Here is an 18,214-nt window from a genome sequence, read left to right on the forward strand (position 1 = left end):
GAAGTGTCTATTGATAATTTGTCACCAAGTCATAATGCCACTAAGAAAGCTATGTCTCTTTCCAATTCAAATAAGAATTTGAATCAATTGGATAAGGTGAACCAAAGTGGTGTTAAGTCACCTGTATGTTGTGGTGACAATATGGATATTGTGAATGTTTTTGGAAACTCTCGTCTGGACGGGGTTGGACAGCGTGTAAATGAGGAAATTAATACTCAAGGAGAGATAAGTGCTCCTAGGTGGGCTGATTTGGTTGATGAAGAAGAGAAGGTTTCACCTCCTTCCTTGAAAAGCAAATTAAGTCCAGAAGCTCCAATATATGCGCCTAAAAGTGCGATTGCAAAGAAGAATGAGTCAGGGACCTTAGTGTCAAGACTTAGTCCAACTAATGCTTATGCTATTGATTTGGGCGATGAACTTTTTTATGAGGATGAGGAAGATCATATGTTGGATATATGCTCTGATAAAGTGGCTAGGGATGGGGATCTCTCACCTAGGCAACAAAGAAGTGGAAGCAACAAAAGCAAAAACAAGACACATGGAAGGCAGCATAGTTGAGATGGTAAGGTGACTGTCGAATTTGTTCCAAGACACCTACCGATGCGACTGGCAAAGCAGAATCATATGACAATGTCAACAACTTCAACACGATCCAATAAATTCAAGAAAGAGAGATGAACTATCAAATATTGTTGGACAGATTTGAAGAAGAAGACAAAGGGAAAATACTTCAGGTTACTTTAGACGGGCAAGCTATCTTTTTTAGTTCATACATATATAAAAGGAAGCTTGAGGTTGATAACTCAACCTTCCTCTTGGCGTTATATTTTTGCATTACTTAAGCATCCTCATTTGTAATATCATCATAGAGTATTAATTATAAACTCTGTGATAATCATTGAATACTTAGTTTACTCTAGCTCTTATTTCTTAATGCTTGTTAATTAGTAGAGGTTCGTTACCTCATTAGGATTTATAAGGTAAGGCCTAGCCCCCCTTGCTTGTACTTATTCAGGTTGAGGATTTTTTTTTTTAAAAAGAAAAAACTCAAATACCTTGAAAAATTATTGTGTGATTCAAGACGGATAATCTAAAGGATGTATCGGATGAATGTTTTATCTATTGTTTCGTTAGTCCCACGAGAGTTTAGCCTTTCATGATCGTCTGATGGTATTAAATTAAAAGTTTCAAATTTAAATATTTCTTCAAAAATTCCGAACAAACAAAATGTTGGACTAAATCATACCAATAGCATGTTTTGCAATTTTAGAGATTGAAAAACGCAGATCATATATGTATATATACAAAATTAATTTATATCGTTGGAATTGCTTGAAGAATAAGTTGAAATGGATAAATATCACTTCACGACTTGTAAAAGAATAAAAGATGAAGAGATGGATGATCAAATCCATAATATAATAAGAAGGCTAAAGTCATCGACAGACCTCTGAACTTGTCCTGCCCCCAACTGAGACGTTGACCATCTGGACACTCGAACATAAGCTAAACTATGCCATTTGAACACATCGTGCCAGCTTGGCACATGCGTGTAATACACTGCTTTAAAAAGAGCGTGAGAGACTAAATATTTTTTTTTTTTAATTTTTAATCATTAAAAAATTAATTTTAAGAAAAACTCTATTTTAAAATCTATTTAAATAATTTTAAAAAAAAACTGAAAAACCAAAACCCATCCTCTCCGATACCCACTTCGCCTCCGCTGCCGCCGCCACTGCCGCCGCTCCACTTCAAAATCTATTTAAACAAATCTCCGATGAAAAACGGCACCGTTTTTTTAATTATTTAAATAGATTTTGAAGCGGCGGCAGCGACGGAGGCGGCGAAGTGGGCTAGGTTTTCAGATCGGAGAGGATGGGTTGGGTTTTTCAGATTTTTTTTAATTATTTAAATATATTTTAAAATTAATTTTTCTTAAAATTAATTTTTTTTTTACATGGCTTATTTTTATTGGTCTATTTTTCCATGTCACAGCAAGTGTAGCTCACGCACCACACTTGATCTGGACTGTGTTCAAATGGCACAATTTAGCTTGTGTTCGAGGGTCCAGATGGTCAACGTTCAGTTGGGGGGTCTAAATGGAATATCAGGATAAGTTCAGGAGAATGTCGATGACTTTAGCCTAATAAGAACTTGTATCACATCAATTATCATGATCTCTAGTCCACTAGCTCTTAAATTTTATAACAGGAAGAAGCATATCTAAACTGACCTTTTACTATATTATATCTTGTGAGCAAGCAAAAAAATAGACAAAATTTGAAGTCATATATCTTTAACGTTCAAAATGTGATTATGCTAAAATAGAATACGGCTACATGCAAAGCACCTATTGAGTAACGATTGATGAAAAATTGCCAACTAATAAACTATCAAATGAACTAATATACTATTAATTTAGTTGTGTCGATGCAGCTTGTTATCTATATCTTCTTCTTTTTTTAGTTGTGCCTTATCTTTCGTTGAAAATTTAATGATATTAATGCAACACATAACCACATTAATACATATAATTAATTCATGAATGTCATGGGCATGAGGAGTTTAGCCCAGCTTTGAGATAAGTACGTGACATAAATTGATTTCTAATGTGTAATTTTATCTGGCAATCTTTATCTAGATCGTCAAAAAGATATATAACCTTGTTCATTAGTTCGATTTAATTTATTCTAATAAGTAAGCAACTTTAAAGTCATTAGTTACGGTTTAATTTATTCTAATAAGTAAGCAACTTTAAAGTCAGTTGTTCAAAATTTTCATGAGTTGCTATCTTGTGAGTTTATTGTGGCTCATTTACTTGAGCTATAAATCGTATGGTATATATTTAACCTTTTTGGGAAAAAATACACCCAAATATAGCCAAACTTCCTTAACACTTGATCAAGCAATAATTAGCTTATACTACAATATTAGTTGACCAAATACCATAAAAGAAATTCCAGTTTAACTATGTGCAACACACGAAAACAATGGGAAATTGGGAATTATCAATGAATGTTATACTCGAAAGATGTTATCAGTAACACTGTATCAAAGAACGTGTAATCAATCACAAAAATCATCTTCAAAATATCGTATTGCAAATTAGAAAAATCAAATCTTTGAGTGATTAGTTCCATGTTTGGCCATTCATTCGCCTGAATTCCCTAATTAAGAATTTTGGAACATTAATTGGATCCACTCTGTCAAACCTTATCTATAGGTTTTGAAAAAAGCTCTTAAGATAAGTCAAAATAATAATATTAGTAAATATTCTTTTTACAAAAATGGAGTCTTAACAAATTGCGCATAAACTTCTAATGTCGAATTAGAATCAACTAGGACAAAAATAAACCATTGGGTCGAACTCTTCTTTGGTGTCAATGTAATAGCTATGAATAGTCTATCGACTTCCGGGAAAGAGTACGGATTATTCCACTATGTTTTTTACCTCTCACTAGTATGCTGGGTGAGCTTGTCCACCAATGTTTAGATAGATTAAAAAAAAAAAAAAAACCTATTTTTTCTTGCCTAATTTGAATCTAGATCTTTTAATTTCGTTTCACTTAATTAATTGACGTCGGTCACACCAATGGGTGCAAAAATAATATAAATATGAAATACCCTAACTAGAATAATTCGAAAAGAGCCCCTCTAAAATCCAGATGGCATATTCGTCAAGATCCATCCAGTTTTGATACATTCATCAGCACGTCAGCAATACAATCAGGGTATTTGACTTCTTGTTTAATCCTTGGATAATGCTAGAAAAACAAATGTCCAATTAAAAAAATACTATAATACTTTCACCAACCAATCAAACCATTATGTTTATTTTACGCTGCGACTCGACTACGCCTCTCACTGCAATTATTTCATGCATATAAATTAATAACTAATCTACTCCTATAAATTAATAACTAATCTACTCCTATATATACCTGTCCCTCTTTCTATACATATAACTCGTAAATATACACAAAAATTTAGTTGTGATCACATCCTTATTCATTGCCTTGTTTATTTCAACTTTAAAAGATTTAATGCTACAAAATCTTTTTTATATGTTCATAAAGATCTAAATATATATTTCTATAATCTTTCTGGATTCTTTTTTCTTTCTTCTCGTTAATATAATTCTTGGATTTTGAAGTAAAGAGAGATGGCTCCAGATCTATCAATGATTCTTCCTAGGGTTCTTATTGTCTCTCGAAGAACTGTTCGTAAGAACAAGTTTGTTGATTTTGTTGGTAAGTCTCTCTTTCTTTTCTTTTTAATTTTTGCTAAAAAAAAAGATTTTATAAGGATTCAATCTATAAAGTAGATCTCTGAAATCACTACTAAAAAAACACAAATTTTCGAACCAATTTTCGATGAATTTTAGTGAAATTCTATCGGTAATTCGTGTTTTTGTAGTAGTGAGAGTTGTTTTCTGGATGGGAAAGAGAATATGAGTTTTTTCAATTACTAAAAAGTGTTGTAGCATGCCCGAATCTTACTGGGGTTAGCCATGTCAGTGGAGGAACTGGCTAAAAAAAAGATGAATTCTAGTGTAAGATATCTAATGGAATTGAGATATTCGATTTGCCATATAATTAAAAGAGGAAAAAACTACGATATCTTCGAAAATTTGTCATCTCCATGGCTATATTACTTCTTGTGGTGATCCTATTTTGTTTATTGAAAATTTTCAATGTTATTGTTTTCTATTTTTATTTGCCTAAAATTCGTGTATTACCCTTTTCACATAATTTCTGATCTCAAAACTTTTATTGTTGTTGAGAATTGATCAATTCATAACTAATCATTTTTTTAAGATTAAAGTGACATTTGGAATTTCAGTATGGAAGAGTATGTCGACTCATCTAAAAACTTCAAAATGTTATAAGTAACATGCTTCTATTTTACTTAATTATACCTTCGAGACTCCCCTTGATGTGTAGTCTTGATGCCTTCTTCTTCTTTTTTTCTGTACCATAGGGTTTCTGTATGCTCTAATATCATATTGAATTATGTGATCAACTCATCCAATAACTGAAGTTATTAGAAACGACATAAACTCTTATTTACTTAATTATATCTTCAACCTCTGCAGGTGAATATCACTTAGATCTCATCGTGAGTTATGGAGCAGCACCTGTTATAGTGCCGCGAGTTAGTGGGGTCCACATGCTACTAGAAAGCTTTCAACCAATTCATGGAGTCCTTCTATGTGAAGGAGAAGACATTGATCCATCACTTTATGATGCTGAATTATCTGGATTTTCACAAGAAGAACTTGAAGAAATCAAGAAACTACATGCAAGTGACACAACAATTGATCGAGAGAAAGATTCAATTGAATTAGCTCTTGCAAAACTTTGTCTTGAGAGAAATATACCTTATTTGGGAATTTGTAGAGGTTCACAAGTCCTTAATGTTGCTTGTGGTGGCACCCTTTATCAAGATTTAGAGAAAGAATTGTCCAAAAATGATGGCCAAAAGCTATGTTGCTCGGACTCTCCAGATATGTTGAAGCACACGTGTCAGATTAGAGGGTCCGACAAGCACCAGTCGACAGTATTGAAGAGTTCGAGCGACAGAGGCCAGAAGTTTGAAAAAGTAGTGCACATGAACTATGAAAATTATGATGGACATAGACATGTGGTAAAAATAGTTGAAAATACACCATTACATAAATGGTTTAAAGATTCATTGGGAGATGATGATGAGAAAATGGAGATTTGGGTTAATAGTTATCATCATCAAGGAGTTAAGAAATTAGCACAAAGATTTGTGCCAATGGCATTTGCTAATGATGGATTAATTGAAGGATTTTATGATCCAGATGCTTATAATCCTGAAGAAGGGAAGTTTATTATGGGATTACAGTTTCATCCTGAACGTATGCGTGGACAAGATTCTGGTGATTTTGATTATCCAGGTTGTGCTATGGCTTACCAGGTAATTAATTAAACTTCAACTTGCTAATTAATTTCATAACGAGTGTTTTTTTTAAAATAGAGACTTTCTGAAGTTTGATATATTTTATTGGCCACTTGTGTATCTCCTTTATACGGATAAGATATCTCGGGTTCGAGTCTTGGAAATAGAGAAACTTCGTATAGGGAGTGTCCCTCTTAGTGAGCCCTACTAGAAACGAATCTTAGAATTAATCGGGTCAATAAACACGAATACCGGATGGTCATACACCAAAATAAATATAGAAAGAGACTTTATAAATTTTGATATTATATTAGCTACTTGTGTATCTCCTTTTACACGTCAGAGAAACTTTTATCCCTTTAATAGACTGGCCAGAATCTAGATTAACCGTGCTGATTATACGTAATATCAAATGGTCATACAGAAAAGAAAAAGAAAAAAGAATATATATATATATAAAGAGACTTGTAAAGATTGATATATACTGGCCACTTGTCTTTGTCTTTTACGAAGAATACAACTATTACATCAAGAAAACTTGGATGAAATCATGTGATTGATCACCTATAAAGTGTTAGAAAATTAAATGAGAAGATAGTATAAAAAGTAAGCTTTGAAACGTGAAGAAAACACCGACCTTAAGGCATGCAATATTGTTTGCATATTAATTATTAGAGAAATATAGACAAGTTTTTAGGATACATATAGCAAAGTAAATGTACAGTGTCCGCAACTTACTGGCCCCAGAAATTCGAATTCACGCCATAAAGAGTCCACTAGTGAGATTTTTATCACTCGTTACCAGAGAGAACTCGAACCCAAGATTTCTAATTAAAAGTGGAGGAACCTTTATCATTCCACCACATCCCTCGATAGTTAGACCAATCGTATTACTTGTTATTAGTATTTTTTATATGTGTTGTACACTGTCAGTGCATAGAACTTGACATTTTAAATGTAAATTGATTGGCGTGTAGGAATTTGTTAAAGCAGTAATTGCATATGAGAAGAAGCTTAATGGTTCTGGAAATATACCAAGAGGTGTAAAATTCAACCATGAATTAGAGACCAAGAGAAAGAGCATTGTTCGAAGTTTTTCAATTGCAAAAAACATGTATAGCACTGGACGTGGCAGAATTTCAGAAAAAGAGTCTGAGCTTGAAGCAGGAGCTGAATTTCTTGAGGTACAAAAATTAATTTTACATTTCAACTTTCTAAGTATTAAATAGATTATTAACATGTTTATCATATATTACAACTTACAAGAGTAACACATATGAACTCCTATAAATTATAATATCTAGTTGATGATTTGGTTTCCCCCAATCCACAGATTATCTTTCCCGCAGAAAATTAAATATAATAGGATGCAAGGTTGGATAATTTTAATATTCCTAATTGAAGGTGGAATTATTTTAATGTGAAGTACGCAGGATAAGAATCAAACTTTTAAAGGATCTAACTTATATATATTGAAGTTGTAAATCTGTTTACATTATTACACTATTGGCACATTTTTAACTTATCGTATAGAAAGTAACACGCATTACTTTTAAGGTTATTTTCTCTACACTTTTTATTTAGAATAATTTGGCTCGTACTTGTACAACTGTTTTATATAAAAGACTTTTATACTGTCAGTATATTTTAACTTAATTGTAAAAAGTAACTTGCGTCATTTTTCAAATTACTAGTGCCACTTTATGAAAGATTACATGAATCTTTTAAGTGATAAAAAAAAAATGTGCACGGTCAGGTTATAGAAGTTAGACTCATTTTATGAAATTACAGACAATGGAAAAGTAACTAGATGACTAGATTGAAGATGAATGAAGAGAGAAATGACAAATTTATGTTGGTTCAATTGAATACATTGCTTTAGGCTCGAATATATAACATTTGATAAAATTGCACTTATTTCAAAGAATTTAAACTCGCTGACTCTAGATTCTGAACGCTTTTGTAACATGTAGGCAAACACAGCACTGAGCCTACAACAAGAGAACAGGCTGAAGCAAATGGGAGCAACAGTGAGGAATGCATCAACATACATGAACAGATTGAAGATGAATGAAGAAAGAGAGAGGATGGCTAGGGCTATTCTTGGAAAAATGTCAATTGAACAACTCTCAGATATGGTTGGTTTCTACCATAAAATGGGACAGCTTTGTTCTGAGGCTTTAGACAAGAAGTTCAGTGAGATGGAATTAGCTTGAATTATGCATCTCATTTTCAATGTAAAATTGTCTTCTTTTGTCTTTTTTTTTTTGGGACACAATGTCCCTCCATGTTTATTGTTATGAAATCGACTTTTGTTTGTTTATTGTTGGTTTGCTAATTAAGTCTATAATTTAAAGGATGGTTAAAGAGTTAAACTGTTTGAAAAATGGAGAGGTTTTTTTTTTTTTTTTTTTATGACATGGGAACCCGCAGCCGCTACCCTTCGGGTGCGCACAGCGTAAACTCAGGTCCTGCGCAATAGCTCGCAAACCACACAGGAGAGGTAACCCGCACTAGGCAAGCCCCGTGCAACAAGCTTGACCCAGAAGGCAAATCCCCTGCTATCGTAGGCAGGGGGTTTCGAACCTAAAACCTCCATTATGAAGCCCCGTGCTCAACCAACTGAGCCACCATTGCGGGTGAATAATGGTGGTCACTACAAGAAAAACATACACAGCTTTATGACAATATTTTTGACGATCAAGTTCATCACAAAAAATTGATAGATTGTGATAATTTTACAACGGAATTCATCAACGTGAACAAAATTTATGACGAAAATGGAGGTCTACCACAAATTATGACGGAAATAAAAATCCATTACAACTTCGTCACAAATTATAGTAGACGTATATATCCCACACAAATTTTTCACTAAAAACTTCTCTTTTGAAAAAATAAAGACTTAAGTGACGGAATATGGCGACAACAACAACATGTCTTAGAAGGAGATAACAGGTGGAATTTTACGACAAACTCATCCCTCACAAGATTTCAATATGTCTATCACAGTTTATCCGTCACAAAATTTGAACAATTTTTCAGTCCTTTTATCATGACCATGGACCTTTCACTTCAAATTTTATTCTAGTCCAGTGGCTATATTTGTCTATAAAAGCAAAGCTTAGCCTACTGAACTAACAGAAGATTGAATTTAAGGATTGACCTTAAAAAGGCCACACAGTGCAAACAATCCCTGCATATGCGCCTTATTTGATATTTGTTCAAAACATAATCAGTAAGTTTATCATTAGCAATGCAGGAAAACAACTCTCGTTAATTAGTATAAAGAAATTAGCGTATCAATTAGCGATTACTTACAAATGGCTTTCATTGACAACTACAACTATGTCTCAATCCCATACAAATGGGGATGACTTTCATTAAAAAAAAAAAAGAAAAAAAAAAAAAAAAAAAAACAAATAGACTTTCATCGACGATCTTATTTCAGTGGAGCAGGGAGTGATGGCAAGCAAGTAGTTAAAAAATGGAGCACCATAGACATTTTCCAATGTTAAGGGCACGTCATGTTTCCGAAAATACTCACTTACACAACCGGGTGATGTGTACAAATAATATTAAGCTAATGACGTATGATGAGAGGCCCTGTTGCTCGGATTGTCCAAAATTGTTATCATGCTCGTGTTGGATCCTCCAAAAAGTGCACTACTTTTTGAGGATCTGACACACCTTTGAAGAGTCCGAGCAACATAGCAGAGAGGTGCTCACAACGTTTCAAATGAATTAAAAAAAATCATCATAATTTGGCTAATTTTATGCTGGCTGCAACATATCGACTATACGAGCAATCTCTAACATAGAACTATACTTAACGTCACGACAAAAGTAATTAGCAGCATATGTCTCTGATCTCCCATGTAATGTGGCCACCTGAAGTTATATGCTAGATGCAAAGAGAAGAAAACCTTACGTATTAAGAAAAGTAGAATTACTTAAATTGCTACCAAATACCACATTATCATTCTTATGTGACATATCGACCTCACAACTATGTTGCTCAGACTCTTCAGGAAATGCCGACAAGTGCATGTCGAATCCTCCAAAAGTAATGCATTTTCATATGATCCGACGAGCAACATAGCCTCACAACAGTAAGAAGGCCACCACTATATTTCAATCGCTTCATTCACAGCGTAAACGCCAGCAGACACCTAATCTTCTGGATATACGACTGATTTATTTTCAAACTGATACTGGAGAAAAAAGCGCCGAGAATCATTAATCAGCACCAAGACACCCAAATAGATAATAACTCAATTTTAGCACCAAGAACAGATCAGAGAACGAAAAAAAAAAAAAAGGCAGGATATCAGAGACACAAAAACTACCCAGGAAAACAAAAAAGAACAAGCATGGACAGAATTATACCTAAATAATCCATTTAACTATTAATCTATTATTACTACCAAATAAAGTCTAAATAAAAAAAAAGTAATGTACATGACATGGGGAAGCTACATTTCCTCCACCATAGTAGCTCTATTAAAATCCTATAGATGCTAATATAAATAGCACACCTACAAATTCAGGGCAGTCAAAATCAGCCTGCTCTCTCTACTATAAAGCGAAAATGAGAGCATTATGGTGCCATCTTAATATACTCGTTTTTCTTAAAGTCTTTTGATCACTGTATAGGCATTGTTACTCGTCGGGTCATCTGTTACCGATCTTTTATTCGTAACTTCCCTCAAACTTTTGTTTCTTTACTATTTTCTGCTCCTTCCCCATCAATATTCAGCCCTTGCCTGAGGGCTCGATTTCCATTTACTGTTTCTTTTTTCTTTTTTTTTTCTTTTATAGAGTGAATCCTTAACCCATATCTTCCTCACAAAAACAACAGCTGCATCAAGCACAGAGTGGTTCTTCACCACTGACCGAGGAGAATATCTAGTTTCACCTTTGGCAGAAGAAACTGAAATCTGGGTGATTGACCTGAAGCTGTGTTAGCCAGTTATCAGCAGCCTGTAAGAGGAAGCTCATCAACTGTCTTCCAGGTCCGCCATTTGGAGTCCAAAGTGAGGCTTTAAATTTGTATGAAGCAAGGCCAAAAGCAGGTAATGGGATCTTAGGGGCCCCATCCGAATCACTCGGACATGTTACAACCGCAGCATGAGCACATGGACTTCCTGCAGAAAGTCAATGCAAAATTTCAACAACACATTCGCGTTGAATTTTACAAGTAACCCACGTTAGGCTATTGTAACACACACTCTTAATACACACTCATCAGGTTTATTCATACTAGCTAAGAGTTAATGAACTTGCTGGTGGACATTTTTCCCACAACCTTTTTTTAACCAGATTAACGCCCCAGTTATATCCGAGACAACATGCTAAAATCAACGGAAGAAAAAACCAAAAATTTGGAGGAAATCAGATTTAAGGCTGCATAAGTCATTCAAGCCAAACAACACTGCATGACAGATGACACAAACTGAGGTTTTTGTCAACTTCACTTTTGAATTTTTATGATACCAAACTCCAATTTTTTGCCATTCTATTCCTTTCAGATTATATCTTTCAACATAAACAACAAAGTGTTTTAAAAGAATAAATTAGTTTCTTATTCCCCTTGTGACTTAGGTCAGAAGTTCGACATATGCACTATGCAAACTAAGCCTGGTATTTAAGTGGAGAAGGGTAGAGGAGCAGACCCATTATCCCCGAGTTTTGAAGGCTGCGAGTGGTCCTAAGAGTTGACCCAGACAGATTTTTCTGTAAAAAAAAAAAAGGAAAAGGAAACTTCGCCTACACCACCTCCACATGGATTATGTTTCTTTCATAGAACTATATTGGAGGCTTCTTGATTCCTTATTGCCATGCCAAATAAGTTAAATCTATTGAGTGCAATGAATCTAAGAAATTGATGCAGTCAATCATTCTTTGTTTGACAGTGACTAATTTTCTTCTTTTTTTCCTTCTCTCAAATAGGTTAAGGAAATATATGAATATCAACATACTAGACAGATGAACATACATATATGAAAAGAATAAACACGGAAAATTACAAATGGGAACAGAAGAAGTTGCAGTTGTTATATTCAACCGAAAGAATAAAAGAAATTTAGGGTACAAACTGTAAGATACCTGTTGTGGGTGTATGAAGAAAATGAAAGGTCAGAAAACAAGCGTCCAAAGCTTTTAAAGTAGGTCCCGTAGGTATCCGGTAAATTGGATACCTGCAAGAGAGACAACAGAGCATTAAAATTCAGTGGAAAAAAAGTATATCCTGACATGAAATGTGCCAGGAAAGCAAAAATACCAGGCTACAGAAATCCAACTGGAAGGAAGGAGATCACAACTTCTCATCATTTTTAATTCCGGGAAGCGTTGAGCAAGATCAGATATCTACAGAAAAAAATGAGAATCTGAGATAAGACAAAAAGGCAAGAAGAGTAACTTATCCATTACTCCCTATTAGGGGTGGCAAAATTAGCCAATGAAAACAAAACCCGCCAACCCTCAAGTTTAGCTCAGCCCATTCTACCCCAACTCATTTCAGCCCATCTACCATCTAAAAGTTGGACTGATATGTAGCCTAAATTGACCCATAGAAACCTTGTCAAAATATTTTCAGAAAGATATTTTGTTATTTGCTATGTCATAAATAACCATAATAAAGAAAAAAAAAATAGTTTTATTAGCTACTTAGGGCTCGTTTGGTACAAAGGATAAGGATAAATAATCCAGGGATTATATTTGAGATGAGTTTATCCCACGTTTGTTTGGTTGGGATAAAATGGCAGTATAACTAATTCCCGGATTAGTTATCCCGGGATTGTAGTGTTATTTTATCCCTATGGGAGGGTGGAATAACTAATCCCAGGATAAGTTATCCCGGGATAACTTGTTTCCAACCAAACGAACCCTTAAAGATTATAAAAGAGCAAACAAAGAAATTAAAACTAAGTAAGAACTGGGCGGGTTGGGTTACGACCCGCTTTTTAGCCCAATCCATCCCCCCCCCCCCCCCCCCCAGTAACTTTTGGGTGGGTCATTATTAACTCAGCCCACTTTGACCCGCCCAAATTCAGCCCAACCCGCCTATTTGACACCCCTAAAAGAAACAAAAGATGAGTACTTTAGGGAGAGGGAGTAAAAGATCAACCTTATCTGCCAAAGGTTCACGGCCATAAGGATGATCGTGCGCAAGATACTCAAACAGCAAGGCACCTTGAGAAGACCCAGATTCACTCTCATCGCTTGAAAATCCTTCTTGGAAGGTAGCATTTCTGTCTCTTAATGACAAACCGTCTACACTAAGAGAGCTTTCACTTGTTTGGCTATGATACAACCATTGCTCCCTTGTATAATTCAAGCAACGTCTCTCGTGTTCAGAGTCACTGCTTCCATCACTACTAGAATCCCGAAAATAGTCACTATCACTTTCCTCACCTGGTCGCCTACTATATAAGAGAAAATGTCTAGTCAATAATATCATATGTTTCAGAAAAGCTACTCAATCAAAATCTAAACAGCATCAATTCAAGATTTCAGACCCTTTCAGGAAAAAAAAGGAGGTTAGGGGTCGTATAGGACGATTTTTCAGACACAATCATGTGCATTTACAACATAAACACACTCATAAAACATGAGACCTATCTATATGCTACATGTCCACCCATGTACTAGCTAAAGAAGTGCGATCAAATCAACAACATCTCAGACGGCACAGAATGATATAAGTGATACATCAGAAAGAAAGATGGATGCAGAAGAGAGAATGGCAAATAGAAAATTCCATAACATTTGACTAAATATTCTGCTGCTATGTTGGAAAGCAGAAAAAGCAGATCGTGAATAGGGAACAGCAGGCTTGAGAATAGGGAGAGGGAGAGAGAAAGAGAGCAAAGCAAGGTGCAAATGAGAAGCCTATATCAGTGCTTACCAATAAAAATATATGGAAAGACAAAACAAAATAGCATTTATAACTCTTAGTATTCAGTTTTTTGGGTCTTCCTGATGAGATGGAAGTGTTAGGCCGGCTGGAAGACCATGTCGTACAACAAATATAAGCTAACATCAAGATAATCGGAATAACATGCAATTCAGTCATTATAAATAACATGTATGTATATATTTTAAAATTATATATATAATAAATGTATGTATGTACGTGTATGTACAAAAAATGAATATTTTTACAAATGTAGCCCTAGAGGTTCTCTTGGGCAGAAAAGCAAAACATTTACTCCCTAAATCAGTTGAAACATTTACTAATACGTTTGAGAGGTCATCAAAGAAGATCCTCAAAACAGTTAATAACCTCAAGTTTTAATTAATGTATTGTAATGGCTGGTACCGGCATGCCAAGCCTGGTTTACCTATAAAAAGATCTATATCGTGCATTCAGTTCAAGGAAGGACCAAAGATGTTGTTTGCTACCAAACCTAAAATGCACAGCTCATCAAAACGACTTCTTTAAGTGATATTATGGAACCCCAAAACATCATTAATGTAAGCACTAAATTTTCCTTAAAATATAGATGATTCTGCTAAACATAAGAGCAAGAACATAATTTGTAATTTGTTAGAACCATATCAAATGAAGAAAAAAACGAATCTACCGGAGTCACGCTCCTAAAGTCAAGTCATACAGGACAACTATTGTTTAAAAACTCATAAAAATTTACGAACTTATTGACCAAAAATAAAGTCATAAACTATTTCGTTATTTAACTTAATGGGAAATTTTAATTCACCTCATATAGCAAGCATGAAATAGCATTCCCCTGAACAAGAACAACAACCTATTTCTGTGTCAGCATTAGGCCCACAAGTGAAATTTGAAAATACCATTTTATCATAATGAGAACAGTCCAAAGTTGAAGAACAGTAAACTATTTGTTAATTATTCTATTGTTAAACATTAATATCTGGCACTTACGGAGGTCAATCTTAAGTGTTGGAAGCTATCGCTAAAGGACTCCCCCTAATCTAGAAAGGATAAGGAATTAAGAGAGAATAGGGCGATAGCGAGAAACTGAATACTATTTGTTAAATTTAAGCTTTAAAGTAGTATAAAACGGAGCCTAATGTAACTCTAATTCTAGTCTCGGTGTCAAGTATTCAATGCAAAGAATGAAAAACTCCATATTATTTTAATCATACTTTTGATGTAAAAAGGGAACTCCTTATTGTATATAAAGCTGGCCAGACTTTCGAGAAGCCTAAGATACACTAGCAATTCTTTTGTATAGTTACACCATTTTGGCATGATTTTAACAAAAGATCTTGATTTATCAAAATAAAAGAAAAACAATACACAGCAAATAATAGATATGTCAAAGTGAAAATCATCATTCATTGGACACTTGGCAAGTGAATCCACACATTGCTAACACTACCACAAATTGGCTAACATATAAAAACATAGATGGGATAGAGCGAGCAAATTGCATAAAATAAGTTTGAGATAAAGGAAGGAAAGCAACCGAATATGGAAGTTCTAAATGTTGGCTGAAGTACAAAAGTTGAATAAATGTGACTATTCATTTCCCTAAGTGATGATGCACTAAGTAAATTCAATAATTCCATACTCAATCAAGCCTAAAGGAAAAGGAAAGACGCACAAACAAAATATCATGCAAAAACTTTCTTCTTGCTGAGTCTAAAATGAACACCTAGTATAGACACAAATCTGAATTAATGCCACAACTATTCTGTATCCGCACTTCACGTCGATGCAGATGATCATTACTTACAAAGCCTAATATACCCAAAATAATAATTGTGGAGCTGCTATAAGCATCACAGAGTATACAGAAAACCAAAGATAATACAAAAACAAACACCTTCAGTGTGGTTATTGACGATATCAATTGATACGGCCAGCAAAATTGCCTGGACCATGAGTAACGACAACAAATTTTAGGCTAAACATGAAAGGAAAAACCATGCGAGTATATACCTTGTTTTGACTGAAGCCTTTGTAGGGTCACCATACAACTGAATACCAGACAAATAGGGCACATAGTACTGAACTACACTATCACCTTCAGTCAACACCAACGGAACTCCAGCTCCATATGCACTCCATTCTTTAAAAGACTCCCATAAGTCACCAAGCACATAGTAAGGCTGAAACTCCGCATCACACGTCTTCCAACCCCTCATAGTTGTCTGTTACAAACACAAACAATTTTTTCACTCAAAACCTATAATCTTAACGACAAACAACAGTTAAATTTTCAACCATACCCAATGGACAACAGTTAAATTATCAATCATACCCAGTAAAAGATTAAATATTAATATCGGTACAACCATTTTTCAATCAAAACCAATAATCCATTTTTTTTGTCAACCATACCCAATAGACAACAGTTATATTATCGATCATATCCAGTAAAGATTAAATTTTTATATCGATCAACCATGTTTCAATCAAAACCAATAATCTAAACAACTGATCAAAGCTAAACTTTCATTCAACTCCACTAAACAACAGTTAAATTTTCAATCTTTCCAGCAAAAGATTATAAATTTAAACCAATACAAGTATACAACCATTTCCAATCAAGCTTATAATCTTAACAACAGTTATATTTTCAGTGATACCTACTAATGTATAACAATTTTATTCTAATCCATTCAATTAAACCCTTGAATTAACCTATCACTAATACAAGCACAAGTACTTTCAATCAAAACCCATAAAAGAGTTTAAAGAATTTAGTTAAACAGCTGATAAAATAAAGCCATAATTTATTAAAGGGAAAAAGGGTCAAAAATGCCCCTCTACTTTGGGAAAAGGGCTAAAAATATCCTCCATTACAAATTTGGATAAAAAATACCCCTCCCGTCATTAAAGTTTTCAAATATACCCCTATCTTAACAGAAATCCCCAAATCCCCCAAAATAACCCGATTTCATTTTTAAACCCGACTCAACTACGTAAAAAACCCATATGCAACCAACTTATTCCCGAGTCCTACATCTGAAGCCACTAGGCACAGGAGCGGGTAACCCATATGGATTTTTTACTTAGTTGGGTCGGGTTTAAATGGAGCGGATTTAAAAATAAAATCGAGCTATTTTGGGAATTTCCGTTAAACAGGGATATATTTGAAAATTTTAACACGGGAGGGGTATTTTTGACCCCAAATTATAATGAAAGATATTTTTAACCCCTTTTTCCAAAGTAGAGGGGTATTTTTGACCCTTACAACATAACCAATTTAATTTCACAAGTCGAGTCTGAGGAGGTTAGGATTTACGGATAGACCCTCAGCTCAAGTAACACATAACAAAGCAGTTTCAAAAAAAGACAACAGCAAATAATAGACAAAGTATAACATAGCATTCAGAGCAAAATAAAGCGCCATAATTAAATTTAATTAAAACCTTAGATAGAAACTGAGCAGGTACTGAAGGAGTAACAGATTTCAAAAACCGCTCTAAATTACATATCCCCAAAACACCCTCCGCCGCCGCCGCCGGCGACAACTTTCCGGCCACCGGCAAATCCTCCGGCGACTCATCGGCCTTCATTTTGGGGTTAACAGCCACGTCACTCTTAACTGACACGTCAGCACCGTTAAAACTCCGATTAACATTACGGTGAGCTTTAGCAGCACTATAAAACCGATCTTCACCGTTAAAACTACGATTAAACTGTAATCCACTCCCCATCATATCTCTTTATATCAAATGAAAAACCCTAAAATCAAAAAAAAAAAAAAAAAAAAACCTTTTTTCTATATATGTATATGTGGATTATAGAAATTAAGGGTTGAATGGGCTAATTGATACTCGTAGAAATGAATCAAACGAGGAAAAATTAGCCACAGATAAACAAAATTAAAAAAAAAAATTGTTTTTTTTTTTTTGTGGGAATTCGACGAATTGTGAGTTTATGAAGGATTTTGAATAAACCCTAGCAAATGTTGACTCTCAGATCAAAATGTTTATATATATATGATAATCAAGGGCATGTGAATGTTGTATAAAGAGAGAAATTATTATTTTTTGCAGATAGAAATTGCAGTTGAAAAATGGAGGAGAGAGAGAGGAGTAGTGACAGAATAAAAATGTATGGGTAGGGGAAAGTGGGAAAGAAGAACACAAGTTTATTTGAATTTTTTCTATTTTTTTTTTTTGGTTTAGATTTACTTTTAGTTAGAGTTTTTTTTTTTTTATATATAGAAAAAAGAAAATTATTTGGAAAAATTCAATTGGTATGATTTAAAATAAAAGAAAAATTATATATACACGTGATGTCTATGTGAATAGATAAGTAGGGACATAGCACCTCAGTTGGTTGGCT

At 34.3% G+C, this 18,214-nt stretch overlaps 2 protein-coding genes across 5 annotated transcripts; one reads left to right on the top strand and one right to left on the bottom strand.

The window, feature by feature from the left end:
* Nucleotides 1-3,953: 3,953 nt before the first annotated feature.
* LOC132642771 (putative glutamine amidotransferase GAT1_2.1) lies at nucleotides 3,954-8,248 on the top strand. Its single transcript, XM_060359815.1, has 4 exons — nucleotides 3,954-4,250; nucleotides 5,096-5,943; nucleotides 6,903-7,109; nucleotides 7,899-8,248. The coding sequence occupies exons 1-4, from the start codon at nucleotides 4,163-4,165 to the stop codon at nucleotides 8,139-8,141; spliced, it is 1,386 nt and encodes a 461-aa protein (XP_060215798.1). The 5' UTR covers nucleotides 3,954-4,162; the 3' UTR covers nucleotides 8,142-8,248.
* Nucleotides 8,249-9,716: 1,468 nt separating this feature from the next.
* On the bottom strand, nucleotides 9,717-18,006 carry LOC132641693 (uncharacterized). 4 transcript variants are annotated; one of them, XM_060358773.1, is made up of 7 exons: nucleotides 17,293-18,006; nucleotides 15,857-16,068; nucleotides 13,055-13,349; nucleotides 12,209-12,294; nucleotides 12,034-12,125; nucleotides 10,844-11,072; nucleotides 9,717-10,139 (listed from the first exon to the last, which is right to left on the bottom strand). In XM_060358773.1, the coding sequence occupies exons 1-7, from the start codon at nucleotides 17,581-17,583 to the stop codon at nucleotides 10,073-10,075; spliced, it is 1,272 nt and encodes a 423-aa protein (XP_060214756.1). In that variant the 5' UTR covers nucleotides 17,584-18,006; the 3' UTR covers nucleotides 9,717-10,072. The 4 variants fall into 4 exon arrangements, with proteins under 4 accessions (XP_060214756.1, XP_060214757.1, XP_060214755.1 ...); XM_060358774.1 differs by having other exon boundaries at nucleotides 9,717-10,133; nucleotides 13,055-13,352; nucleotides 17,293-18,002; XM_060358772.1 differs by having other exon boundaries at nucleotides 13,055-13,352; nucleotides 17,293-18,002.
* Between the last annotated feature and the right edge of the window lie 208 nt (nucleotides 18,007-18,214).

The sequence above is a fragment of the Lycium barbarum genome, chromosome 5 (assembly GCF_019175385.1).
Source record: "Lycium barbarum isolate Lr01 chromosome 5, ASM1917538v2, whole genome shotgun sequence".
Classification (NCBI taxonomy): Eukaryota; Viridiplantae; Streptophyta; class Magnoliopsida; order Solanales; family Solanaceae; genus Lycium; species Lycium barbarum.